A 27,819-nucleotide genomic window follows, 5' to 3' on the forward strand; every position below is an offset into this window, starting at 1 on the left:
AAATTCCATTTGCCTTGCCCATCTTACTAACCTTCTATCATCCTGTAGCCTAAGGTTTTCCTCCTTAGGAATTTCCCATACCACTGATTTTCTTGTCATCTGCAAACTTATGAATGAAACCTCTTATATTCATGTCTAGATCAGTAATGCACACAACAGCAAGTGATCCAGCACTGAACCATGCAGTACCCCTCAGAACACAGGCTTCCAGTCACGAAAACAACCTTTGATCATGACATTTTACCTCCAACCACTCAGCTAATTTTGAAACCAATTTGTCAAATTGCTCTGAATCCGATGGGCTCTTACCTTCTTGACCAGATGCAAGACTTTGCCAAAAGACTTACCAAAACGTACGTAGACTACATCTTCTGCACTACCCTCATGTCCCTCCCTAATGTGACTAGGATGATACGTGTGAAATTAGTCTATGCTTTAAAAAAGGAATACAAAAATGTCCTATTGAATTTGTTTACTCACCCTGTTTTTGTTGTTGATGTGCTGACATAATTCTGCTAAGTCTTTGTTGCTGAGTAATGAATCTTCTGGTTCCAATTTCTCATCTTTCATTATAGCTGCCATTAGTAGTCTATGCACCACTATGTCTGCATATCTTCTGATTGGAGAAGTGAAGTGAGTATATTTTTCCAGAGCAAGCCCTGTGATAAGAAAAAGTAGGGACAGCTTCCAACACTATTTCCATCTCTTGCCTTCCAAGGTCATCCAAATTGTTGATGATATTTGACATCCAACTTGTATTACAGGCTCCACTGATAAAATGAATCATACTTTTATTAATTTCTAACCCTGGATTTACCTCAACAGAACCATGTTCCCATTGAAAACTATATTATTAAAAAATAATATTAACTGGCTCACTCGTATTAAAACATGCATTATACTAGAACAAAGAATGCAATCAATGCACACTGGCCTTTATGCACTTTGCCTTTGATTTACTCAGTGTGGATCTGTCTTTTAATTTACCAGATTAAAGTTCAAATCAAACTGAAAGCTGAAGGTTAACCATTTGGCGGCTGCAAAGGCTCTGTGAAACTAATTCAGCCTCAATCCAGATCCTAGGTTTTACACTTACAGAGCACAAATAATCCATTCTTTGGCAACAACTTGCGGGCTCAATCAAGAAGACTGCTGGAAGGAGACTTAGAAGAATTCATATTAGTTTGAGATGACCAACTAGAAGCCTGGAACTTTGGCAACTCTGGTAATCTGCCCTTCAAAGCCAAGATAATTCAATCCTATGTGCATTATTTGCCCTCATTTAAACACGCCTGAGGCTTTGATTTTTTTTAAAAAGTGGTGTTGCCTATTTTAGTAAACCTGGAATCTATCATCTTCTGTTTAACAGAAAAGCTCAAAATTCTAAGCTCCATCATCTAAAAGCACTGGATCTTTGCATGCATAATACTTGGCTATCAAAAGTAAAATGACAACTTAGTAACCATAGTAACTAGTTTCCATGAAAACCTAGCAACTGCTTTTGCAAGAGAATGTAAAAGGTGCAGATTTAAACAAATTAAAATCAATCCAATGTGCTAGGCTCAGCATGTAACAGGAAAAGAGCTTTTCTTGCCTGCAGTTTCACTCGAATTAACATTTGTAAATTAATTGCACACAAAGGTGTCCATATCCTAAAAACATTAGGTATTTGATAATAAAGTAGAACAATTCTCTGCATTTCATATGGAGCGTTTTAAAGAAGTGTTACCTTGCCTCTGGTTTTTCACATGGAACTCACTCCTCTCTGGGTAAGCAACTTTTTCACGCACAGGGTGATGTGTGTATGAAATGAACTGCTAGAGGAAGTGGAGGCTGGTACAATTGCAACATTTAAAAGACACTGGATGGGTACATGAAAAGGAAGGGTTTAGAAGGATATGGGCCATATGCTGGCAAACGAAACTAGATTAATTTAGGATATCTGATTGGCATGGACAAGTTGGACTGAAGGGTCAGTTGCCATGCTGTACAGCTCTATGACTCTGTGATTCCATGGGAACTGCCTAATGCCTTATCCAAGTGGTTATTTTTAATGCATGATTCTGTGTCATAGCCTTTTGCGCCATATGGGTCATTGCAGCAAAGTTCCCTGCACTGTTCACACATGCTATTTTCCAGCAGAGGTCAGAGAGTACCAGTAAGTCTGAAGGAAGAGATGAAAGAGTTTGCGTAAAATTACACAAAGAAATCACAACATCACACTTTAACCCCAACCATATTTAAGTACATTTTGATGGCAGGTGAGGTACTTTAATCTTCCAGTTTAATTCCATTAATCTTACACATGCCCACCAGAATATTACCCATGAAGATATTATCAACACCATCTACCATTCCAAGCAATCTTTCATTTGCTTGCCATTCTAATTCACCATCTTGCTCTCATGCTGATATTTCTATCATTGGCCTGTTGCAATATTCCAATTAAGCCTATTGTAATCTGGAGGAACAGCAGATCATCTTCTGTTTACAAACTTTACAACCTTCTGAACTCAACACTGATTTGAATAACTTTATCTTGATTTTTTTTGCAAATGTCAGTTTCCATCTTACTTTTATGTTTTTGCTTTCAAACCCTGATTTCCTTTATTCTTCCTTTGACACCTAATCTGGTTCTATGCTACAAATGTTATCACCTGTTTGCCTTTTGTTCCATAACAAGTTGGTTAATTAATATTTTATGCTTGTTTTTTGATGTACCAGGCCCTGCTCTCTGACATTATAAATTAGTAACAAAAATGAGTTCTGAGGAAGGGTCACTGGACTCTAACTTTTGTTTGCTTTCCACCAATGCTGCCAGACCCGCTGAGGCCTTTAGCACTTGCATTTTATTTCACATTTTTGGCACATCCATATATTTTGCTTTTATATCATTTTAAGAACATGGACCAGTCATTTCCAGCCTCTTATCGGTAATTTTTTTGTTTGCCTCTATGGAGAAGTGCCTTCAGTTTAACATTTCCTCTGAAGGCCTTGTCAACATCAGAAGGACAGCACTTAAACCAAATTGACATACATGCATATGTTGTGAGCAAAAGCTGCCTCCACAATGGTAGTAAAATGATCTCTCAGTGCCTGCAATCGTGATGTTATTTCATAGAAATAGATCATCATCAACCAGACCAGCTCAGATTAAAAACATTTCTTCATTAAAATGGTGCAGTGAAGGTGCTAGAAAGAGTACAGTGAAAGATATACAGTGCAAAATACTTCAACAAGGTACCACCGTGGATTCCAGCAATCTATCACTTCAAAGATTTCTCTTCAAAGATGCTATCAGACCTGCTGAGCTTTTCAAGCGATTTCTGTATTTGTTTATCACTTCAAAGATCTTTTTTCAAATCGTCTGTTCTCGCTTTTGGACTGCTGAAAGGATTCCAAGTGACAACTGTAAAACAACTTTGAGAGTCCTTGGGCATTAGCAGATTAATCAAGGGCATTGAGCCCTCATGGGTCACTTTACATAAGAATAGGATTAGGTCATTCAGTCCACTGAGCCAGTTGTGCCATTCTCGATCATGACTGATCAGCTCTTCAATGCTACTTTCCTGCATTATCTCCATATCCCTTGCACCTCACCTGGATGGCAGCTAGAGGATGCCAATCGGGGTCAGAAGTCTCAGCAGCAAGGTACCAATTGTTAAAAACACCTTTACTTGCTTAGCTCAGAGTTTTACTGATTGAAGAAGCTTTATTAACCTATGGCATCAATTGCTTTGATAAACGAGATTGCCTAGTTTTGAAATGTTGACTATCAGACTTCCTAAAGTTTCACTTGATGATCACACCCCTCAACAGGAAATGATGGTAGATTCAAGAGTCCATTTGCTGCTGCTTGCTTTGATAAAATACACAGGCGCTTTAAATATGCAGAAACTGCATAACCCATTCCTCTAGTTAATAACCTTAGGACATGCCTTTCCAACAATTTAACTTGTTTCCAGCATTGGAAATAGGGAATGAAAACTTTAAATTTCCACCCCTGCTAAGTGAATCATCAGAAAAATTTCAAACACGAAATTACAGCAGAATTAATACCAAGCTTGTTGACCAACACGGGCTCCAGGTTCAGTAACACCTTGAATTTCAAGCTGTCATGCTTGTTTCAAGTTCCTCCATGGAGTCATTCTTCCTGATCTCTATAACCTCTTCCAGCCCTACAACTTAACAATTCTTCATGTGTGCATAACCTCAATTTCCATTGCTCCATCTCTGGGAGCCATTCCCAGACATTTAGTTCTGGAATTTCCTTAACAAATCTATCCTCTCCTACTTTAAGGTGGTCCTTAAATCCTAAGTTTGACTCCAACCTTTTGGCCACTTGATTGAATTATTTTTTATGTGGCTCAGAGTCATTTTAAAAAAAATAATGTTCCTATGATGTTCTTTGGACATTTTACAATGTTAACAATGCCATGTAAATACCTGCTGATGTTATAATTGAAACATTATAATTTTACAGAAAATGCTCTATTTATAAATGTTCATATCAAAAACCTTTGTATTTAGAAGTGGCTTTTTAAATGTTAAGCTTATTTTCATTTGGCACATATTCTGAGAAAACACATTACCGAATCTACAAAATCATTATAATACCTCACAGTTCAGCATAGAAATCCTGTAAAATAACTTACTAGACACCTGCAATGCAGTGTTGACACAGGCACTGACTAATGCAGTCTGATCACTGCATAGTAGTGAGGCTTAATGGATTGAATGCAGCAATGACTTTCTTGGGGAGGGAAGCAAATATTTATTCTATTTCCAATGTATTTATTCAAGGTCAGAATAACCAAATACATAACACGGACATTTCAGAAAAAAAAATGTCTTACCCAAATTGGACAAAAAAATGCAATTTTTTTTGAACAAAGTACTATTTAACGGTTTATAGGTTTTAAAAGTCTCCCAGCTTCTGCTGTAACTGAAATTACCGATTGTTCAAATGTGGGAGTCATAGGGAAGAGATGGAGAAAGCATCTTACAAAATGAAGCTCTCAAGAAATAGTGATGATTAATATTTGTTAAAAAATAATCTCATACCATTTATACTCAGTGTTATAGAACATAGAAGAATACAGCGCAGTACAGGCCCTTTGGCCCTCGATGTTGCGCCGATCCAAGCCCACCTAACCTACACTAGCCCAATAACCTCCATATGCCTATCCAATGCCCGTTTAAATGCCCATAAAGAGGGAGAGTCAACCACTGCTACTGGCAGGGCATTCCATGAACTTACGACTCGCTGAGTAAAGAATCTACCCCTAACATCTGTCCGGTACCTACCACCCCTTAATTTAAAGCTATGCCCCCTTGTAATAGCTGACTCCATATGTGAAAAAAGGTTCTCATGGTCAACCCTATCTAAACCCCTAATCATCTTGTACACCTCTATCAAGTCACCCCTAAACCTTCTTTTCTCCAATGAAAACAGCCCCAAGTGCCTCAGCCTTTCCTCATACGATCTTCCTACCATACCAGGCTTTCTCCATCCTGGTAAACCTCCTCTGCACCCGTTCCAGTGCCTACACATCCTTCCTATAGTATGGCGACCAAAACTGCACACAATACTCCAGATGCGGCCGCACCAGAGTCTTATACAACTGCAACAATGACCTCAGGACTCCGGAACTCAATTCCTCTACCAATAAAAGCCAGTACGCCATATGCCTTCATCACCGCACTATTTACCTGGGTGGCAACTTTCAGAGATCTGTGTACATGGACACCAAGATCCCTCTGCTCATCCACACTACCAAGTGTCCGACCATTAGCCCAGTACCCCATCTTTTTGTTACTCATACCAAAGTGAATCACCTCACACTTACCCACATTGAACTCCATTTGCCACCTTTCTGCCCAGCTCTGCAGCTTATCTATAACCCGCTGTAACCTGCCACATCCTTCCTCACTGTCAACAACTCCACCGACTTTCGTATCATCCGCAAACTTGTTCACCCAACCTTCTAGCCCCTCCTCCAGGTCATTTATAAAAATGACAAACAGCAATGGTCCCAAAACAGATCCTTGTGGAACACCACTAGTAACTGCACTCCAAGATTAACCTTTACCATCAACTACTACCCTCTGTCTTCTTCCAGCCAGCCAATTCCTAATCCAAACCTCCAATTCACCCTCAATGCCATACCTCTGTATTTTTTGCAGTAGCAGGATGTTTGGACCTCTGGGGTTCAGGAGACATGCTGATGAAATTTTGGTAGCACATCCTTGAGGTTGGCCTGGTTGAAGTCACTGGCTATGATGAACAAGGCTTCGAGGTATTTCCCAAAGAAAATTTCTAGTGTTGTATACTTCACTAAGTGCGCTCTTCACTTCTGCATGCGGTGGGTGGTAGACTGCTGTCTGAATTGTGGAGGTGAACTCACGTGGCAGGTGGTTTGGATGGATTTCACTGCTAAATATTCTAGTCCGGGGAACAGTGACTCATCAGGGTTGCCACATCTGGGCACAAGGAAGTGTTATTTAGGAAGCAGACCCAGCCACTCCTTGTCTACAAGTTGTATCAGAACTATAAAGGTGAATTCTCTGCTTGGTAATGACTCCATCATGAAAGCATATTTATGATGCTGATTTAAAAAAAAAACCATATGCTTGACATCATGAGATAGGGTACACAACGTTCCTTTCTTATACGAACTGCTTTTTTGAAGGAATTGCAGGAAGGAAAACAAATGCACTCAGGGATAATGATCCCCGAATTAATAAAACTTGAGATATTGATCTATCACACTTGTACAGCTTACATTCAGGATAACAGAGTACAGAGTTAAAGAGATTCTGTATTTAAAAATCAAGCCACTCACCTGCTGCTGCCATGTGCTCACTGGTTCGAATTGGTTGAAACCCCACAAAAGGTACTTGCATTGATAATATTAAGCCCACAATGTAGAAGGTGCTGTAAGCTATATAGATTCTTCTATAGAGTCATAGAGTATTTACAGCACAGAAGGGGGCCCTTCAGCATACTGTGTCTGCACTGGTCGTCAAGTGATTATTTATTCTAATCCCATTTTCCATCATTTGGCCCATAGTGTTGAATATTGTAGTGTTTCAAGCGCACATCTCAATATTTAAAGATCCCGAGGCACCTGCCTCTACCACCCTTACAGGCAGTGAGTTCCAGACATGCATCATTCTCTGGGTGGAAAAAAAGTCCTCAAATACCCTCTGATCTTCTGTTCCTTACCTCAAAACCACACCCTTGGTTACTGACCTCTCTATAGAAGGGAAAAAAAGTTTCCTCTGATCTCTGTTTCTCAAAAATTTGTACTCCTCAGCCAGGTACTCCCTTTTATCTTGATCAGTATGTTACAATGTACAAATATTAAAATGGATAAACATAATTTCACATACCATAATGATAATATTCATCCTCTGAGCAGGAGCCAGTAGAAAAATAAACAGCATTGGACATTGCCTGTGTGGCCATGGATCGTAACAGCTTATTCACCTGAGGATCATCTGGATCTTCTGCCATATCCAGAGAATCTGCCAAAGCCTTGTTGGAGCTAAAAGTGGTCAATATAAACATTTTAAATAATATATGTACATTTGTCTGTGCCTGAGAGATCACAAAATTTCTTGCTCCAGCTTAATTTTATACACAACAAAACTGTGGAATTCCTTATATTGCATCCCCCTCCAAACCCAAATACTCCAAAACAAGGTTGTAAGTTTGCTTACTGAGCTGGAGGATTTGTTCTCAGATGTTTCGTCAACATGCTAGGTAACATCATCAGTGAGTCTCCATTGAAGCGTTGGTGTTCTGTCCCACTTGCTATTTGTGTGTCTTGGTCTTGAAGGTGAACCTTCAACGACAAGACTGACAAACAAATCAATGGGACACCCATGGATCACCAATATCAGGATCCCTGGCAGAAGCAGTTATGCAGAGGTTAGAAAAAACAGCCCTCCCCATGATCCAGCCCAAGCTTTGAGTGCGCTATGTGGATGACACCTTCGTCATCACGAAACGTAGCATATTAGAAGAAACCCACAAACACATAAACAACATCCGTACCAGTATAAAGTTCACCAGAGAGGAAGAGAACAATAACAGACTTCCCTTCCTAGTAGAATGAACAGCCAATGGAGAGTTGCAGGCGAGTGTGTACAGGAAAGCAACACACACTGATTAGATACTCAACTAAAGGAGCAACCATCCCAACACCCACAAACAAGAGCTGCATTACTTAAACGAGCCACAACAACCACAGCACCCAGCGACTATGAGAGGCACGGTGGCACAGTGGTTAGCACTGCTGCCTCACAGCGCCAGAGACCCGGGTTCAATTCCCGTCTCAGGCAACTGTCTGTGTGGAGTTTGCACATTCTCCCCATGCCTGCGTGGGTTTCCTCCGGGTGCTCCGGTTTCCTCCCACAGTCTAAAGATGTGCAGGTCAGGTGAATTGGCCACGCTAAATTGCCCGTAGTGTTAGGTGGAGGGGTAAATGTAGGGGAATGGGTCTGGGTGGGTTGCTCTTTGGAGGGTCGGTGTGGACTTGTTGGGCCAAAGGGCCTGTTTCCACACTGTAGGGAATCTAATCTAAAAAGAACACCTCTACAAAGTATTCAAGAATAATAAGTACAAACCACCAATTCTTAAACAACAATCTAAACAAGAAAACACAATATGCCCAGAGGCTCTAGCCACACTCCCATACATTAAAGACATCTCAGAGATGATGACCTGACTTGGCATCATGGTAGTCCACAAAGCTACCAACACACTGAAACAGCTATTGATGAATCTAAAAAGGATGCTGTACCAACAACCAGCAGAATGAACGTCATGTACAAAATACCCTGCAAGGACTGCAACAAACATTACATCAAATAGACGGGCAGGAAACTAGCCACCAGGATACAGGACCACGCAGCCACGCAACCTTACACGCAGCCGAAGAGGGACACCAATTCGACTGGGACAATGCAGGCTAAACAAAGATGTACATGGGAATTTCTAGAGGCCTGGCATTCAAACCAGAACTCCATCAACAAACACATCGATTTGGACCCCATTTACCAACCTCTCAGAAAGAGAAGTGGTATCACCCACCACAACAGAAAAAGACATATGAACAGCAAGTGGGACAGAGCAACAGCGCTTCAATGGAGGCTCACTGATGATGTTACCTAGCATGGTGACAAAATGTCGAAGAACCAGCTCAGCGAGCAAACTTACAACCATAATCCAATAAATTAAAAATTCAAGGTTGCCTTCATCGAATTAATCATTTCTAATTTACCGAGTCTACTTTCCTACTTTTACAACATTGAAGGTGTCCTAACTGGGCCTTTGTACTTGTCTTAAATTTCTCAAAATATAGTCACGAAAATCTACTCATTGGCAACTTTAATCTATGTATTACCGTGTATCTATTTTGAATCCCTTTGCTTTTGCACAATCAATCAGCTGAGCGAAGAATTCCTGCTGTGGTGGAGGATGACAACGCAGCAAGGCTTGGTGAGGTAATTTCTCAGTTATCTTCTTTGCCACCCAGTGGTTGGCCAGAATCATACACTCTGCTACAGTCTCGTGCACTTCCAGTGGCTGCTTCGGGACCAGGTCACTAATATTCTTCTTTTCATCTAACTGTACTCGTAATTCAATGCCCTCCAGCTCCAGTGCACCGCCAAGTGCACGTTTTGCTCGAATGTGGCGAGCTATTTCAGTCAGCTTCTCTATAGCCCATATCAGATCATTTAATATTCTATGTTTGTCTTTCTCTTCACGTCCTTTGAGTTCAGGGATATCATCCATAATATGGAGATCCCCATCTAACAAGGCTTGGGCAGCTTCATAGTACATCTTGTATGCAGACTTTATAATGGTTCGTCCAAACCACACTTTAAGGACCTCATAGTTAGTTTTGTCCAATTCCCACAACACACTGACTGCATACCTTAAAAACAAAATAAATACAGAAAACTAGCTTTAATTTTAAATTGATATCACAGCAAACTATATACAAATAATTGAGTTCAAAATAAATTAGTATCATGGCTAATTTTTAAAAACAATCATTTTGCACAGAAATACGTTTTCCCCGATCTTTAGGTCAAATTCTCATAATTTTTTCAGTATTGGCTATCATAATTATTTTATTACACACATTTGTGTTAAACAAACCCTGGGAACATTAGTTGTTAATCAGAAGAGACACTATCTAGATATAAAATGCAAGATGAACCAATGGAAGATCAACTCCATAATGTGACAGGCAAATATTAGATCTTTTCTTCATTAGAGTTTGTCATTGCAAAAGAATTGTTCAATAGATGTGTCAATTAGAAACCTGACAGTTTCCTGATTGGGCAAAGCATAAAACTTTACCATGTAAACTCTCTCTCCCACCCCTTGCCTCTTCATCCAATCTTCTAGCAGTTACACTGCTCCTTTACCGTGGCTGGAACAGTTAACTGCTCTCTGTCAGAACAAAAGAATCAAAAGAACTATAAATCCTTCTAATCCAAAAGATTGACCTCTTTCTTCATTGGTATTTGCAAATCTAATATAGTTGAGACTTACCTGTCAGCACCTCCAAGTAAAGAACACAGGTCAGCACTCAGGATAGCAGGTAACATATCATAACGACGATCTGCTAGGTAACAAGTTGTTGCCCTAGAAGAAAATGGCAGGCATTCACAAATGAATATTAAGTGTACAGAAATAAAATTGCACCAGTGATTGTTGTGGTTTTGTTCGCCGAGCTGAGAATTTGTGTCGCAGACGTTTCATCTCCTATCTAGGTGACATCCTCAGTGCCTGGAAGCTTCCTGTGAAGCGCTTCTGTGACCTTTCCTCCGGCATTTATAGTGGTTTGTCTCTGCCGCTTCCGGTTGTCAGTTCAAGCTGTCCGCTGTAGTGGTCGGTATATTGGGTCCAGGTCGATCTGCTTATTGATTGAATCTGTGGATGAGTGCCATGCCTCTAGGAATTCCCTAGCTGTTCTCTATTTGTCTTGTCCTGTAATACTAGTGTTGTCCCAGTCGAACTCATGTTGCTTGTCATCTGCGTGTGGGGCTACTAAGGATAGCAGGTCGTGCCGTTTCGTGGCTATTTGGTGTTCATGGATGCGGATCATTAGCTGTCTTCCTGTTTGTCCGATGTAGTGTTTTGTGCAGTCCTTGCATGGGATTTTGTACACTACATTGGTTTTGCTCATGCTGGGTATCAGGTCCTTCGTTCTGGTGAGTTGTTGTCTGAGAGTGGCTGTGGGTTTGTGTGCTGTTATGAGTCCTAGTGGTCACAGTAGTCTGGCTGTCAGTTCGGAAATGCTCTTGATGTATGGTAGTGTGGCTAGCCCTTTGGGTTGTGGCATGTTCTCGTTCTGTTGACAACTAGGACTTATAACAGCACACAAACCCACAGCCACTCTCAGACAACAACTCACCAGAACGAAGGACCCGATACCCAACATGAGCAAAACCAATGTAGTGTACAAAATCCCATGCAAGGACTGCACAAAACACTACATCGGACAAACAGGAAGGACAGCTAATGATCCGCATCCATGAACACAAATAGCCACGAAACGACACGACCAGCTATCCTTAGTAGCCCCACAAGCAGATGACAAGCAACATGAGTTTGACTGGGACAACACTAGTATTACAGGACAAGACAAACAGAGAACAACCAGGGAATTCCTAGAGGCATGGCGCTCATCCATAGAGTCAATCAATAAGCACATCGACCTGAACCCAATATACCGACCACTGCAACAGACAGCTCGAACTAACAACCGGAAGTGGCAGAAACAAACCACTATAAATGCCGGAGGAAACATCACAGAAGCGCTTCACAGGAGGCTCCCAAGCACTGAGGATGTCACCTAGACAGGGGACGAAACATCTGCGACACAAATTCCCAGCTCGGCGAACAGAACCACAACAATGAGCACCCGAGTTACAAATCTTCTCACAAACATTGCACCAGTGATGCTCAGCAGTCCTTTCCAGAGATCATAACATTTACACATCTTCACAACAGGGAAGCAGTGGCAATTGGCAGATACCACAGAAGTATATAAATAAGTAGATTTACTAATTTTCCATTTGTAGCACCCTCAGGTGTCTTAGCTCTGGGGAATCTGACGGATCAGTCTGCAATGCTACTGTTTCCTTTGGGGCCATTTAAGAATACACAGGGCTGCTCCCCATCGGTGAAGTCATCAGAATAGCATTAGTGGGAATTCCCAACTCAGAAAAAAAATCCATCAATTAATGAAAATATCAAATACATTTACGATAAATGAATTAAGTTTTGATGAGATAGTACTTTAAACAAAATTTACTCCCCCTAGGATTTCCCATTTAATTGTTTCAATCTCAGTAACTGTTTTTTTTTATTTTAAACTACCTTGATCGAGCTTCCAGATCCGTATTTGAATTTAATTTGACAAAGTGTGTGACATCAGCAATGTGAACCCCCAGCTCTAGATTGTCATTAACTAATCTGCGAACAGATAATGCATCGTCCACATCTTCACAATCCTTGGGGTCAATGCTGAACACCAGATGAGTGTTCCTTAAATCAACTCTCTGGGCTTGCTCCTCCGTATCGATCTTCCAAGGATTCTCGGGAGTGTTCAGTGGCATCTCACGCAGCTACAGAGTGGAACAAACAAGCTGTACAGTTAAAAACATATACTGTATAGTGAACATTATAGGTTGTTCTGTTATAACGCGACAGTTGTGTTACTCTGCAACATCGTGCCATGGAAAACCACTGTAGAAAAATGCACTGTCGAAGATCGCTAATAGAAAATCTCTATACCCGCTCAGTAGAAAGTTTGTCCACAATTCGCCAATCACGTTATAGCCAATTTGCGCTGACCAAACACCCGTTATAACAGAAAGACCTGTATTTCAATTTTCATTTCAGTGAAAGAAAAGTTCAACTATTTTATGTTTAATTTTTCCTTTTCAGATACACACATGGTATACACTCATTAGCAAGCCTATGTCTCTATTCTGAACAATAAATACAAATCAAGTTTCTTTAACACCACCCCAATGCACGACAGTCCAACAATCTGTGATCTCTGCCAGTCTGACTTAGGAACAGTGACCAGGGACAAAGAAGAATTCAAAGATTAACTCCATTATCTCTCCGCAACTCAGAAATGCAGGAGGGAATATGCCTGTCCTCCAGTTTTGTGCCTTCCTCCAACACTGTGTTTAAGATTGGTGAACTCACTTCAATGAATTGTGAAACAAGCTATCTTCAGCTATTTCATCAATGACTTCTTTCCAGAATAAAGTCAGAGGAACTGTATAAAATGTTGGTTAGGCCAAAGCTAGAGAAGCATGTACAGTTCTGAAATGCACATTAAAAGGAGGGAGTTGACTGCATCGGAGACGGTGCAGAGGAGAATTATCAGAACTTGCCTGGGCTGCAGAGTTTTAATTATGAGAGTTTGGATAGAATGGGGTTGTTTACCTTAGAGCAGAGTAGCCTGATGTGAAACATGATTGAAATGTATAATCATATGAGGGGCATAGACAAGGTAGACAGGAAGGAATCTTTCTCCTTGCTGGAGGGATCAGTGACTAGGAAGCACAGATTTAAGGTAAGGATTTGCGACTTAGAGAGGATGTGAGGAATTTTTTTTTCCACTCAGTGGGTGGACAAAATCTGGAGCTCACTGACTTTAAGGTTGGTAGAATCCAGGTTATAAGTTTGCTTGCTGAGCTGGAAGGTTTGTTTTCAGACATTTCATCACCATGCCAGGTAATATCATCAATGAGCCTCCAGTGAAGCGCTGGTGTTATGTCCTGCTTTCTATTTATATATCTTGGTCCAAGACTGAAATAGAAAGCAGGACATAACACCAGTGGTTCACTGCAGGCTCACTGATGATGCTACCTAGCATAGTGATGAAATGTCTCAAAACAAAATCTTCAGCTCAGCGAGTAAACTTACATAGGACATAACATCGCAGTACAGGCCCTTCAGCCCTCAATGTTGCGGCAACCAGTCAACCTGAGCTACAAATCCTCTCTAAACATTGGTGGTAGAAACCCTTGTAACACTTATGAAGTATGTAATGCCAAGGAAGATCAAGGCTTTGGGCTAAGTGATAGAAAATAAGGTTGGAATAGCTAGGTGGTTGTTTTTGATCATACAAACTCAATGGGCCATTCTTTCCAATATGTGTCTATGAATATAAGTACGGGATGTTTGTTGATAATTGCACAGTGTACAGCACCATTCGTACTTCCTCACATACTGAAGCAGTCCATGTTCAAATAGAGCAAGACCTGACCAATATCCAGACTTGGACTGATAGGAAGCAAGCAACGTTTACATTAGACAAGTGCTAGGCAAAATCACCTCCAACAAAACAGGATCTAACCACTGTCTCTTGACATACAATGGCATTACTATCACTGAATACCCCATTATCAACTTCTTGATGGTTACAACTGAGCAAAAACTGAATGGACTAGCCATATAAACACAGTGGCTGCAAGAGAAGATCAGAGGCTAGGAATTCTACAAATCACTTCCTGACTCCCCAAAGCATGTTTGCCATCTACAAGGCCCACGACATGAGTGTGACCAAGTACTCCACTTTTGCCTGGAAAGCTGCAACTCCAACAACATTCAAGAAGTGTGAACTATCTAGGAAAACGTAGACAGCTTGATTGACACTACAAATCCAAACATTCACTCCCTCCACCATTGATGCTTAACGGCAACAGTTTACACTATCTACATGATGCAATGCAGAAGTTCACTAGGACTCCTTAGGTAGCATTTTCCAACCTATGACCACCGCAATTTAGAAGGACAAGGGCAGAAGATACATGGGAACACCACTACCTGCAAGTTCCCCATTAAACTACTCACCATCCTGACTTGGAAATACATTACCATTCCTTTGGTCACTGAGTCAAAATCCTGGAACTCCCTCTCGAACAGCACTATAGATCTACCTACAACAAACAAACTGTACTAGTTCAAGAAGGCATTTACCACCACCTTCTCAAGGGAACAAGGAGTGGACAATAAACAGTCAGTGACAACTACATCCCAAGAAGGAATAAAATAAATGCATTGAGCCAAAGGGCAGTCCTTAACCATGACATTTTTATAATACACAAAGTGGATGATTGATTTCTCCTTAGGACACGAATATGATCTAACTACACTCTGGGACTCAAAGCCACTCTTACAATTCTGCTTTTTCACAGAACCTAGAGGCTCACATACCATAACTAAATTCAAATCTTCTTCAGACACAATATTTTTACATCAAAATGCTTATTTTTCATCTTGATATCGTCCTTTACCTCCCCACACCTTACCGATGTCAGGGCACGACCAACGAGTAGCAACATGCAACTTTAGCCAAAGCTAAATGTTCCTCAACTGCAGATGCTGGAGATCTAATACAAAAAGACCATAAAGTACTGGAGTAGAATTAGGTCATTCGACCCATAGATTCTGCTCCACCATCCAACCATGCCTGATACATTTTGCAACCCCATTCTCCTGCTTTCACTCTGCAACCCTTGATTCCATTATAAATCAAGAACTGATTAAAAACTGTCAATGCCGGAGAAACTTGCCAGGTCCAATTTCAAAGAAGACTTATATTTGACTTGAAACATTAACTCAAGTTTCTTACTCCACAGATACTGCTGGACCAGCAGAGTTTCCCCAGCACTTCTGTTGTTAAAATCGGCATTAAGTCAGCATAGATTGGAGTTTAAATTGGAGACCTTCCTAGGTACGTATTGACTCAATACCAGGTTATACCATGCAATTACCCACTAAGATAAAATAAACTTGCATTATTGTAGCACCTTCCACATTTGTAAAGCATCTTAAAATACTTTTGCAAACAATTAATTACCTCTGAAGTGTTGTCACTGTTGTTATGCAGTCAAACAATGGCAGATTTCTACAACTAGCCGTAAGATAAATGACAGCTTCACTTATTTCCAATTGTATTTGTTGAGGAATTGATGTTGGTAACAGAGTATGCAGAAATGCTGCAGTTGTTTTTCAAATGCTGCCATATTTAAATAAATATCTACCTGAATATACAGGCTGAGATTAATTTAAGGTAGCATCTTTGGCAATGCAGCAATGCCTCAGGACAATAATAAAGTAGTATCCTAGATTTTGCAGTCATATAATTTGAAGCAGGAATTGTATCCACATCCTTCTGTTTCTGAAGCACTGTCTGCTTGCACTGAGCCAAACTAACACACAAAACTTTATCAAATGAATATCTGCTGTATGAGAAGATAGGTGTGCTACTTGCTGCTCCTTGGATGCTGCCTGAACTGCTGTCTCTTCCAGCACCACTAACCCAGTACTTGGTTATAGTGACAAAGTCCATCCTTTGGACTACTGAATGTCCAATAATTAGTTTTGTCATTTATGTTTAAAATTTAAGCTCTATTGTATAGAATCAGTATACATGAATTCTACTTTTAACAACATCAATTAAAGAATTACATTTCTTTAAATGATAAGATTATATAAAAAGGTTAACCTGGGCTTCAGAGAAAGGGCTAACTGAAATATTGTTTTCAACAAGAATAGCTGCAATTTCTGTCTCAAGGTCACCAGCTCTTCCAAGAACCTTCACAAAGTGTCCATTGGGATAAAGAGAAGTGGAATCCCAGGAATCAATGCGTACAATAATTCGACAATCCTGTGTAATTGGGAAAATAACAAAATAAAAATAAGCCTTCTTTTTGAGTACTGCAATACTCCAATATTGATAAATATGTACAAGTACAGTGCCTAAAAGACAGAGTAGCAATTCTCTTTAGTGCACTTCACTCCAGATACATAGTCGATTCAACCAACAGAATATAATTCTACATTTCCACAGCTGCAGGGTGGCAATTGAATAGAGTTGGACAGAAGAAAGAGAACAAATAAAACAGAAATCAAGAAAAAAACTACACAATAACAATCTCCTTGATACAAAAACAGATTCTGAAAGGATAAGGATCCAAGAGATGCTACTGTGCCAAATATCTACAACATACCTCATCTGAAAAGACAATTCTGAAAAATTAAAAAGTCCAATGGAAATAAGTTACAATGATCCACTCTATATGAATGATTTAGCATGGTTTATTTTTGTTAAAAAATGTGATGTAATAGGCTAAAGCACAGGCAATGAAGACACAAATAGGCAGGATCCCAAATTTATTCCCTGGTTTGAAATGAGTTAGCGCATCTTAGCTCACTCAGTGAAAATACTATTATTACACTTACCTTAGCAACCTTGGGTGAGGAGTAAAAATTCAACCAGGATTCCTGACCATGGTTTCCATTCCCAACCATGGTAGAAAAAGTATGATTGTAAATCAGTATTGAGAAATGAAAAGTAAGCTCTGTTAGGATTGGGAGCAAACCAGAAAATGGACAAAAACAATGTGAAAATATGAGTGATATAGCGAGGAACAGTAACCAAAAAATGATAAACAATTGTGAAATAACATCAAGTCTACAGATTAATTTCATTTTGTTGATGGTAGTAATCTGTGTAAAGTAATCTGTGGGGAGAACACAAAGAGGCGATAGAAGATGTAGACAGGTTAGGAGAGTGGGCAACAAGTTGGCAGATGGATTATAATGCAATGAAGTATAAATATATCTACTTTGCTTATAAGAGTATAAAATCATATTGTTTTCAAAAAGTTATGAAACTTCTAAGTGCTTTTCAAAGAGAATTGTTGGGCATGCTTATGTAGAAAACTAATATGCAGGTACAGTAAGCAATGAGGAAGACAAATGGTAAGCTGACTTTATTGCAAGAGGTCTGGAGTAGAGGAAGAAAGAAATCTTGTTACAATTGTACAAAGATTTTTGTGAGATCACATCTGGAGTATTGTGTACAGTTTCGGTCTCCATATTAAAAAAAAATTACTTGCAATTGAGACCATATAGGAAGTCTCCCTAATTTGTCCCTGGGATGAGGGGCTTGTTATACAATGAAAGTCAGGATGTGGAGGTACCGGTATTGGAGTGGAGTGGACAAAGTCAGAAGTCACACAACACTAGGTTATAGTCCAACAGGTTGAAATTGAAATCACAAGCTTTCAGAATGAATACTTCACCTGAAGAAGGGGCTATACTCTGAAAGCTTATGATGTCAAATAAACATGTAGGACTATAACCTGGAGTCCTGTGACTTCTGACTTTGCTTACAGTGAAAGGCTGAGCAAATTTGGTGTATATTCTCTGAAATTTAGAAGAATGAGAGGCTTCTCGCTCAAATATTCAACATTCTGAAGGAGTTTCATCAGGCAGGCACTGAAATATCACTTCTGCTGATCAGGGAATTTAAAATGTGACAGCAGTCTTAACAGACAGGGCTAACTACTTTGGACTGAGATGAGATTACTCAGATAGCTGTAAGTCTTTGGAATTGTCTTCTGCAGAGGATTGTGGATTCTCTAAAGTTGAATATATTTAAGGCTGGGATAGACAATTTTTTTTGTCTCTCTGGAAATATAAAGGATACGAATGTAAGGCTTGCTCGCTGAGCTGGAAGGTTCATTTTCACATGTTTCATCACCATACTAGGTAACTCGTGAGCCTCTGGACGAAGCACTGCTAATGTTTCCTACTTTCTATTTATATGTTTGGGTTTCCTTAGGTTGGTGACACCATTTCCTGTGGTGACATAATTTCCAATGGTGATGTCATTTCCTATTATACCTTCCAGCTCAGCTAGCAAATCTACATCCAGAATCTCAACCTGAGCTACAAATCTTCTCAAAACTTGCTAAGATAAGGATATAGTGAACAGGAAAATGGAGTTGAAACCCAAAATCAACAATAATCATATTATATGGCAAAGCAGGCTGAATAGGTAATGTGGTCTACATCTGCTCCTATTTCTCATGTTCTTGTTGAAATTCTTGGGAATCACTAGGTGCACAGACTGGCCAAGAGGAAACAGGAAATGTACATAAGGTCTAGGCAACTAAGAACAGAACAAGCTGTGGAGGAATATCAGGACAGTACGACCAATCTTAAACGAGGAATCAAGCAGGCTAAAAGGAGTCATGAAATAACTTTAGCAAGCAGAATTAAGGAAAACCCCAAGGCCTTTGATTCATATATAAGAAGGAAGAGGATAACTAGAGAAAGGGTTGGTCCATTGAAGGATAAGGTAGGAAGGTTCTGTGTTGAACCTGAGCAAATGGGTGAGATTCTCAATGATTACTTTGCATCAGTGTTCACTGAGGAGAGGGACAGGATGAATTTTGAAGTTAGAGGTAGAAGTTTGTTTACTCTGGATCATGTTGACATAAGGAGGGAAGATGTGTTGGGTGGGCTAAAGGATGTTAAGATGGACAAATCCCCAGGACTGGATGGGATCTATCCCAGGATGCAGAGGGAGACGAGAGAGGAAATAGCTGGGGCCCTGAAAGATATCTTTGTAGCATCCTTAAATACAGGTGAAGTGCCGGAGGATGGGAGGGTTTCTCATGTTGTCTTCTGCACAAGGGTAGTAGGGATATTCCAGGTAACTACAGACCAATGAGCCTCATATGTCAGTGGTGGGAAAGCTGCTGAAGAAGGTACTGAGGGATAAAATCTATTTATATTTGGAAAAGAACGGGTTTATCAGTGATAGGCATCATGGTTTTGTGCAGGGTAGATCATGCCTTGCCAACTTAATAGAGTTCTTTGAGGAAGTGACCAAGTTGATAGACGAAGGAAGGGCTGTAGATGTCATATACATGGACTTTAGTAAGGCATTTGAGAAGGTTCCCCATGGTAAACTAATGGAGAAAGTAAAGTCACATTGTATGCAGGGTGTTCTAGCTAGGTGGATAAAGAACTGATTGAGCAACAGGAGACAGAGAGTAGTAGTTGAAGGGAGTTTCTCAAAATGGAGAAAGGTGACCAGTGGTTTTCCACAGGGATCAGTGCTGGGACCACTGTTGTTTGTGATATACATAAATGATCTGGAAGAGGGCAATGTTGATCTGATCAGCAAATTTGCAAATGACACAAAGATTGGTGGAATAGCAGAAAGCATAGAAAGAATACAGGAGAATATAGATAGACTGGAGAGCTGGGCGGAGAAGTGGCAGATGGAGTTCAACCTAGGAAAATGTGAGGTGATGCATTTTGGGAAGTCTAATTCTAGAGCGTACTATGCTATGAACGGAAGAGCCTAGGGAAGAGTTGATGAGCAGAGAGATCTGGGAATTCAGGTCCATTGTCTCCTGAAGGTGGCTGCACAGGTGGATAGAGTGGTCAAGAAAGCATATGGTATGCTTGCCTTCATCGCGTGGGGTATTGAGTATAAGAGCTGGTAAGTCATATTAAAATTGTACAAGACTAGTTCAGCCACATTTAGAATACTGTGTACAATTCTGGTCGCCACATTACCAAAAGGGTGTAGATGCTTTGGAGAGGGTGCAGAGGAGGTTTACGAGGATGTTGCCGGTATGGAAGGTGCTAGCTATGAAGAGAGGTTGAATAGGTTAGGATTGTTTTCATTAGAAAAAAGATTGAGGGAGACCTGATTGAAGTCTACAAAATCATGAAGGGTATAGACAGGGTGAATAGAAAAAAGCTTTTTCCCAGGGTGTGGGATTCAATAATGAGAGATTACACGTTCAAGGTGAGAGGTGAGAAGTTTAAGGGGAATACATGCGGAAAGTACTTTACACAGAGGGTGGTAGGTGTCTGGAACGCATTGCCAGCAGAGGTAGTAGAGGCAGGCACGGTAGATTCATTTAAAGTGCATCTGGACAGATGCACGAGTAGGTGGGGAGCAGAGGGATACGGATGCTTAGGAATTGGGCAATAGGTTTAGACATTGGATTTGGATCGGCTCAGGCTTGGAGGGCTGAAGGGCCTGTTCCTGAGCTGTGAATTTTCTTTGTTCTCACAGACATGCTCCATAACATGCACAAAGTTCATGAACCTCAATTATCAAAAGTTTTTGCCAGGGGTGCAAGAGTGGCAAATTTATTTATAATTCCCACCTGCAGGGATTCAGCTTGCTGGGTGCTGATCCTTATTCTAGGAATTCTATAATCCCAAGGTGTCACTAGGATCTTCCGAACATTTTTACCCTGAGATTGTATATCTTCTTTTGGTGGAAAGGATGCAACATAATCTCGCCAGTTCCTCTGAATAATTCCAACCACTTTACCTATAGATGAAAAGGCAATGTTAATTTGAATCTGTTAGCAAAAATGTAGGTGACATTTTCATCTTTTAACACTGTTGTTTTGTTCACATTGGATTACTACTTACGGAAAATAGCTAGGGGATGAAGTAGTTAGTTGTAAAACTTAGTCAGGGAAATTCTGCACTTGCACTTCTACCATTTTCTCTTCTTACTAATGACTAAAAACCAGAACGGAAAGATTTAAAAGGGACTTAATGGGCATTTTTTTTATGCAGAGAGTGATGTGTACATGGAATGAGCTGCCAGAAGAAGTGGTACAGGCTGGTACAAATACAACATTTAAAAGGCATTTGGATGGTTATATGAAGAGTATCGAGGGATATGGGCCAAATGCTGGCAAATAGGACTGGATTTATTTAGGATATTTGGTCTCTATGAATGATTTGGACCCAAAGGTCTGTTTCTGTGCTGTATATCTCTATGACTCCACAGCACAAATTCTTCTGTTGTCCTGGGTTAGCAATATACATTTCTAATAATAACGTACGCTATTCAGAATGGGCTGTTGTGAGGTCAGGTTTCAGTTCCAAATGTAAGAATGTTTACGACGGGGGACTGGTTTTTGAACATTTCCCTCACAAATCAGAATAGACAACATACAGGAAAGAACTTCAAAATATAAATACTGAATCTCAATTTTAACTGAAGATGAAAAGAGGACTCTACAACACAAAGCTCTAAAAACCTTGCAAGTATGGCTATTAGTATGACTGCCAAGCAGAAGCAATCATAGCATTTCTTGATTGCCATTCCCTTGAAACATTCAAGGACTGTTTACTTAGATTGTTCAAAAAGGAAACTGGTTTACACTTAAATGCGAATTAATTAATTGATCAATCGTATCCTACCTGTAGCCATTGGTTCACTTTCAGTTTCTTCAGCTGTCTTCTCCTCAGACTCCTTCTCACATAACACAGAAACTCTTCCCTTCCATTCATTTCTTGGCAGCAATTCGACAGCTACTACATCACCTTGAATGGCACGGTTTCGAGCCTTAGTGCCACAGATGAGGATGTCCATTTCAAGTTCTGGCAGACAACAGCAAACAAACTGGTACTAACAAATCACCTTTTCAAGAATTTATTTTTAGAAAAAGCCTAGTAAAATTACCTGATTTTTTGTTAGTGAATCCTTGAGTACGAACAAAGGCTTCCAACTGAGATCTGTGTTTGTTGACATTTATAACACCCTAAGAATATAAAACAAATCCACTATTAATCCAAAAATGTGCAGGTTCGGTGGATTGAGCGTGGGAAATGCAAGGTTACAGGGATAGAGTAGTGGGTGGGTCTAGGTGGCATGCTCTTCAGAGGTTTGGTGTGGACTTGATGGGTGGAATGGCCTGTTTCCACACCATTGGGATTCTACAACTATGAAATTGTTTAAGAGTAGGGTTATGCTAGTTGGCATAATTTTCACTGATTTTCCATACATCTGCTGCACGTTTGGCTGTTACAGACTGATAAAAACGAGGAAACAAAGGTTGGAAAAAGTTTCTGATTCCTAATATTGGGGAATCTTGGCTATGAGCAGAAATAAATAATGACTGAAAGAGTTTCAATGATTCCACCATGTTAAGTTACTAAATGGAGCGGACTTAGCTGATTTTCCTGAACATATCGTCAACGCACATGATTTTTTAAAAACATTAAATTTGTTTTAAAACATTCTTCCAAAAAGAACAAATCAATATTCAATACATTAAGTTTAATCTTCATTTAGTACAGGGAAAAAAAAAAATCAAGAAAAAAAAAGTTTGCTCCCTTGTATTAAGCATGCTCAATGTGATCAGTTTCTTTGTATAAGTTTTGAGCAGTGCAGAACACAGAATTCAGGCTTAGGCTGAAAAAGAGACAGATAACATTCTTGCCATAGAAAATGACTATCTTTGACAAAAGAGAATCTAACTATTTGTCCTTCATGTTCAATGGCACTACCATCACCAAATCCCCCACTATCAAGAAACTGGGGTTACCACTGACCAGAAACTGAACTGGATCAGCCCTATAAATATGATGGCTACAAATGCAGGTTAGAGACTAAGAATTCTACAGTGATTAACTCACCTGTCTTCATAATGCCTGCCTACCATCTGCAAGGCACAAGTAGAGAATATGATGAAAGGCATTCCACTTGCTTAGATGAGTGCTGAACCAACAATATTCAAGAAGCTCAACATGGTTCAGGACGAAGCAACTTGCTCTTTTTTGACACCATGTATTTGCTTGCTTCATCACTGCAGCACAGTGGCTGTCATGCAGCCATCTATAATATGCACGGCAGTGATCTGCCAAGACTCCCTCAGCAGCACCTTTGAAATCAGTGACCTCTACCAACTAGAAGGACAAGAGCACCAGACAGATGGAAACACCACCTGCAAGTTCCTTCCTAAGTTGCACATCATTCTGGCCTGCAATTATATCACTGTTCCTTCATTTTTGCTGGATCAAAATCCTTGACATCCCTTCCTAATAGAACTGTGGATGTCCTACAGAGCCAGGAACTACAGTGATCTAAGAGGCAGGTCACTACCACCTGCTCAAAGGCAGCTAAGGATAGGTAATAAATGTTGGCCCAACCAGTGACACCAATATCCCATAAACCAATAAAACAAAATAATTCTGAATCTTGGTATGAAGACACAATGTTTTGTGAAGTTCAAAAGGAACATTCTGTTATCATGTGCCCACGATTGTTGTTTAAGAGACTTTATCTGTGAGCTTACCTGCACATATCTCCCGGATTTGATGCCAGCTTCCAGTATTTCAAGAGGGAGATGTTCTGAATATTCTTTTCTATTCTTTTCCTGATTTTCACTTTCTCTTTCTTTCCGAGACTGAACAATAGAGTCGTACAGTTGATGTACGGCTTCCAAGTCAGGCCAAAAATTCTCCAAATAACTCTGAAAAGAATGATGGTGATAAGAGCTCAGGCTCGTGTTCATTTCCCAAAACTGCAGAATTTCCTTCAAAGGTATGTCAATGCACTAATGCCGGTAACGCAGAATAGCACAAGAATTCACTTCCAAGATGGGCAAGTCCAATCATAAGCTAAGGTGCTTATAAAATGCAGTTTCCAAAATGCACATATATTGCATTCACAACAAAATGACATTGAATACTGAGGGTGTAAGTGGAATTTTGGGCTTTATGAGAAGCCATATCACAAGTGTGTTTAGACTTTGCTCCACACCAGGAATCATCCTCGTAACCTTCTCGGAAATGCCTCCAATGCAATTACATCTTTTCTTAAATAAGGGACCAAAACTTAACACAGTACTCCAGATGTGGTCTCACTAGCATCTTGTAAAGTTGCAACAAGACTTCCCTACACTTAATATTCCAAACCCTTTGAAATAAAGGCCAACATTCCACTAATGTTCCTGATTTCCTGCTGCAAATGAATGCAAGCTTTGTGTTTTGTGTACAAGTCACTCCCAAATCCCTGTGTTGTAGCTTTTTGCAATTTTGCTCCATTTAAATAGTATTCTATTCTTTTGTTCTCCCTTCCAAAATGAACAACTTTGCACTTTCTTACATTATACTGTATTTGCCAACTTTTTGCTCGCTTACTTAATCTATCAATATCTTTCTTAGTGTCATCTTCAAATTTGGCTATCATACATTCATTTTCTTCCTCCAAGTCATTTATACTGTAAACAGTTGTGATCCCAGCACTGATCCATGTCAAACTCCACTGGTCACAGGCCACCAAGCTGAAAAAGAACACCTTATTCCCATTTGCAGGGCTAGAAGGATAGAGCAGGAAAATGGGTCTGACTAGATTGTGAAGACATAGACTTGAAGAACCAAGATGTGTAGGTTAGGTGGATTAGCCGTGGGAAATGCAGGGTTACGCGGATATGCTAGGGGGATGGATCTGGGTCGGATGCTCTTCAGAAGGTTGGTGTGGAGTCAATGGGCTAAATGGCCTGCTTCCACACTATGAACCAAATAGCTGTTGCTCAATGATTTGGCACAGAAGTGGGAAATACCTTTCATCACAAAGACTCTGTAACTCAACAGAGCAAGCACCAGTGAAATTAAAGACCTGTTGGCTACAGCAGAAAATCGAAACCTTGTCCATTCCCAGTAGTGACACACCTTTTACAAATGACTCTTAAAAACATGTTTCTTAATATGTGACAATCTACAATCTGAGGTATGTTTCCACAATTCTGAAAGTATAATTGGGCCAAGTTGTGTAAAAGGTTTCAGACATTACAAGTCTTCTGGAACCTACTGATTGAAGGAAAAATGTTAATCAAAATTCTGCATCCCTCCTTGTTTCCAATTAAGATATTTTCAATAACACAAGTGCCACCTAGGGTGACAATAAAGAATTACTATCAACAGATACATTTCTTTGCAAAGTATAAAGCAATTCTTAATTCAACTGATTAATAATTGGAAAACATGTAAAAATGAATGGCAAAATGAACAGATATGGTCGAGGGCATGAAGGATGAGTGCAGAAAGAGAAGCAAGTTAATTGAAGTCAAAGAGACTATTTTTTCTGCAGATTTAGTAGCACTAGTGTTTTCTAGCCCAAGGTTAAGTGTTTTGAGTGACAACTCCTGAAATGAATAGTTTCTGATGTTAGTTATTGAGAACTAATAAGTTGTTTGATGGAAGGTAGGTTTAAATGAATATAAAATTTTGCACTAGAACTGCAAGTTTTTGCAAAATGTCAAATGAAATCATACTTACCACCTCCAGAAAGTACAATGAATATAATATTATTAGCATTTACCCAACTCCCAGCTTTGGACCTCATTGAAGTAGTCACCTGAAACATTAATTCTGTTCCCAACTGTACTTAAAACTTCCCATTCTTTGCCTCTTATAGAGTAAAAGATGTACAGCACTGAAACAAACCCTTCAGTCTAACTCATCCACACCGCCCAGACATTCTCAATTAATCTAGTCCCAGTTGCTATCATTTGGCCCATATCCCTCTAAACCCTTCCTATTTATATACCCATCCAGATGCCTTTTAAGTGTTGTAATTGTATCAGCCTCCACTACTTCTTCTGGCAGTTCATTCCCTACATGCACTACCCTTTTTACATCATTCCCCTCTCAACATAAACCCAAGCCCTTTAGCTTTGGACTCTCCTACCTTGGGGAAAAGGTGTTGACTATTTGCCCTATCCATGCCCCTCATGACTTTATAAAACTTTATAAGGTCACCTCTCAGCCTCCAAAGCTCTAGGGAAAACAGCCCCAGCCTATTCAGCCTTGCCCGATAATTCAAACCCTCCAAACCTGGCAACACCTTGTAAATTTTTTTTGAACCCTTTCAAATTTCACAACATCCTTCCTATAGCGGGGAGACCAGAATTGCATGCAGTATTCCAAAAGTGGCTGACCCAATGTCCTGTACATCCTCAACATGATCACCCAACTCCTACACTCAATCCAATAGCCAATAAAGGCAAACATACTAAACGTCTTCTTCACTGTCCTATCTACCTTAGACTCCACTTTCAAGGAACTATTAACCTGCACTCCAAGGTTTATGTTTGGCAAAAATCCCCAGGACCTTACCATTAAGTGTATAAGTCCTGCCCTGATCTGCTGTCTGAAATGCAGCACCTCACATTTATCTAAATTAAACTCCATCTGCAACTTCTTGGCCCATCTGATCAAGATCCCATTGTACTTTGAAGTAACCTTATTCACTGTCCACTATACCTCCAATTTTGGTGTCATCTGCAACGTTACTAACCACCTCTTATGTTCACATCCAAATTATTTATATAAATGGTGGAAAGCAATGGAGCCAGCAATCCTTGTGGCACACCTCTGGTCACAAGCCTCCAATCTGAAAGCCAACCCTCTACCATCACCCTCTGTTTTCTACCTTCAAGCCAGTTCTGTGTCTAAGTGGCTAGTTCTCCCTGTATTCCATGTGACCTAACCTTGTTAAACAGTCTACCATGAGGATCCTTGTTGTAGGCCTTACTGAAGTCAGTATAGATCACATCCACCTCTCTGACCTCATCAATTCTCTTTGTTATTTCTTCAAAATACTCAATTAAGTTAGGTAGACAAGATTTCTTATGTACAAAGCTATGTTGACTGTTCTTAATCAGTCTTTGCTTTTCCAAATAGAAGTAAATCCTGTCCCTCAGGATTCCCTCCAACAACTTGCTCACCACCAATGTCAGGCTAACTGGTCTATAGTTCCCTGACTTTTCCTTCCTACCTTTCTGAAATAGTGGCACCACGTTAGCCAACCTCCAGTCTTCTGGCATCTCACTCGTGGCTATTGATGATACAAATATCTCAGCAAGGGGTCCAGCAGTCACCTCCCTGGCTTCCCACAGAGTTCTAGGGTACACGTGATCAGGTCCCAGGGATTTATTCACCTTTATGCATTTTAAGCTGCCCAGCACCTCCTCCTGTAATATGGACATTTTTCAAGATGTCGCTATTTATTTACCTACATTCTATAACTTCTTTATCCTTCTCCACAGTAAACACTTGACGTAAAATACTCATTTAGTACCTCCCCCCTTCCACTGCGGTTCCAAATAGGTGGCCTTGCTGATCTTTAAGGGGACTTATTC

The 27,819-nt window shown here is 40.1% G+C and overlaps 1 protein-coding gene across 5 annotated transcripts in view; it reads right to left on the minus strand.

The window, feature by feature from the left end:
- Positions 1–27,819, minus strand: part of dis3l (DIS3 like exosome 3'-5' exoribonuclease) — a 56,796-nt gene that overhangs the window by 6,613 nt on the left and 22,364 nt on the right. For 4 of the 5 annotated variants that reach the window (XR_011955958.1, XM_072565389.1, XM_072565390.1 and 1 more), the window contains exons 5-14: positions 23,971–24,147; positions 22,356–22,434; positions 22,094–22,273; positions 21,037–21,206; positions 16,560–16,721; positions 12,407–12,654; positions 10,574–10,666; positions 9,414–9,947; positions 7,396–7,550; positions 481–659 (exon numbers count right to left, since the gene is read on the minus strand). Coding sequence is in view for 4 of the 5 variants with exons in the window: in XM_072565389.1 (XP_072421490.1) it covers positions 481–659; positions 7,396–7,550; positions 9,414–9,947; positions 10,574–10,666; positions 12,407–12,654; positions 16,560–16,721; positions 21,037–21,206; positions 22,094–22,273; positions 22,356–22,434; positions 23,971–24,147 (1,977 nt within the window). In the remaining variant the exon portion in view is untranslated. Of the gene's footprint in view, positions 1–480; positions 660–7,395; positions 7,551–9,413; positions 9,948–10,573; positions 10,667–12,406; positions 12,655–16,559; positions 16,722–17,296; positions 17,416–21,036; positions 21,207–22,093; positions 22,274–22,355; positions 22,435–23,970; positions 24,148–27,819 lie in introns of those variants that run through there. The other variant, XM_072565392.1, reaches the window with a different exon arrangement.

The sequence above is a fragment of the Chiloscyllium punctatum genome, chromosome 48, assembly GCF_047496795.1.
Source record: "Chiloscyllium punctatum isolate Juve2018m chromosome 48, sChiPun1.3, whole genome shotgun sequence".
In the NCBI taxonomy this organism is placed as follows: domain Eukaryota; kingdom Metazoa; phylum Chordata; class Chondrichthyes; order Orectolobiformes; family Hemiscylliidae; genus Chiloscyllium; species Chiloscyllium punctatum.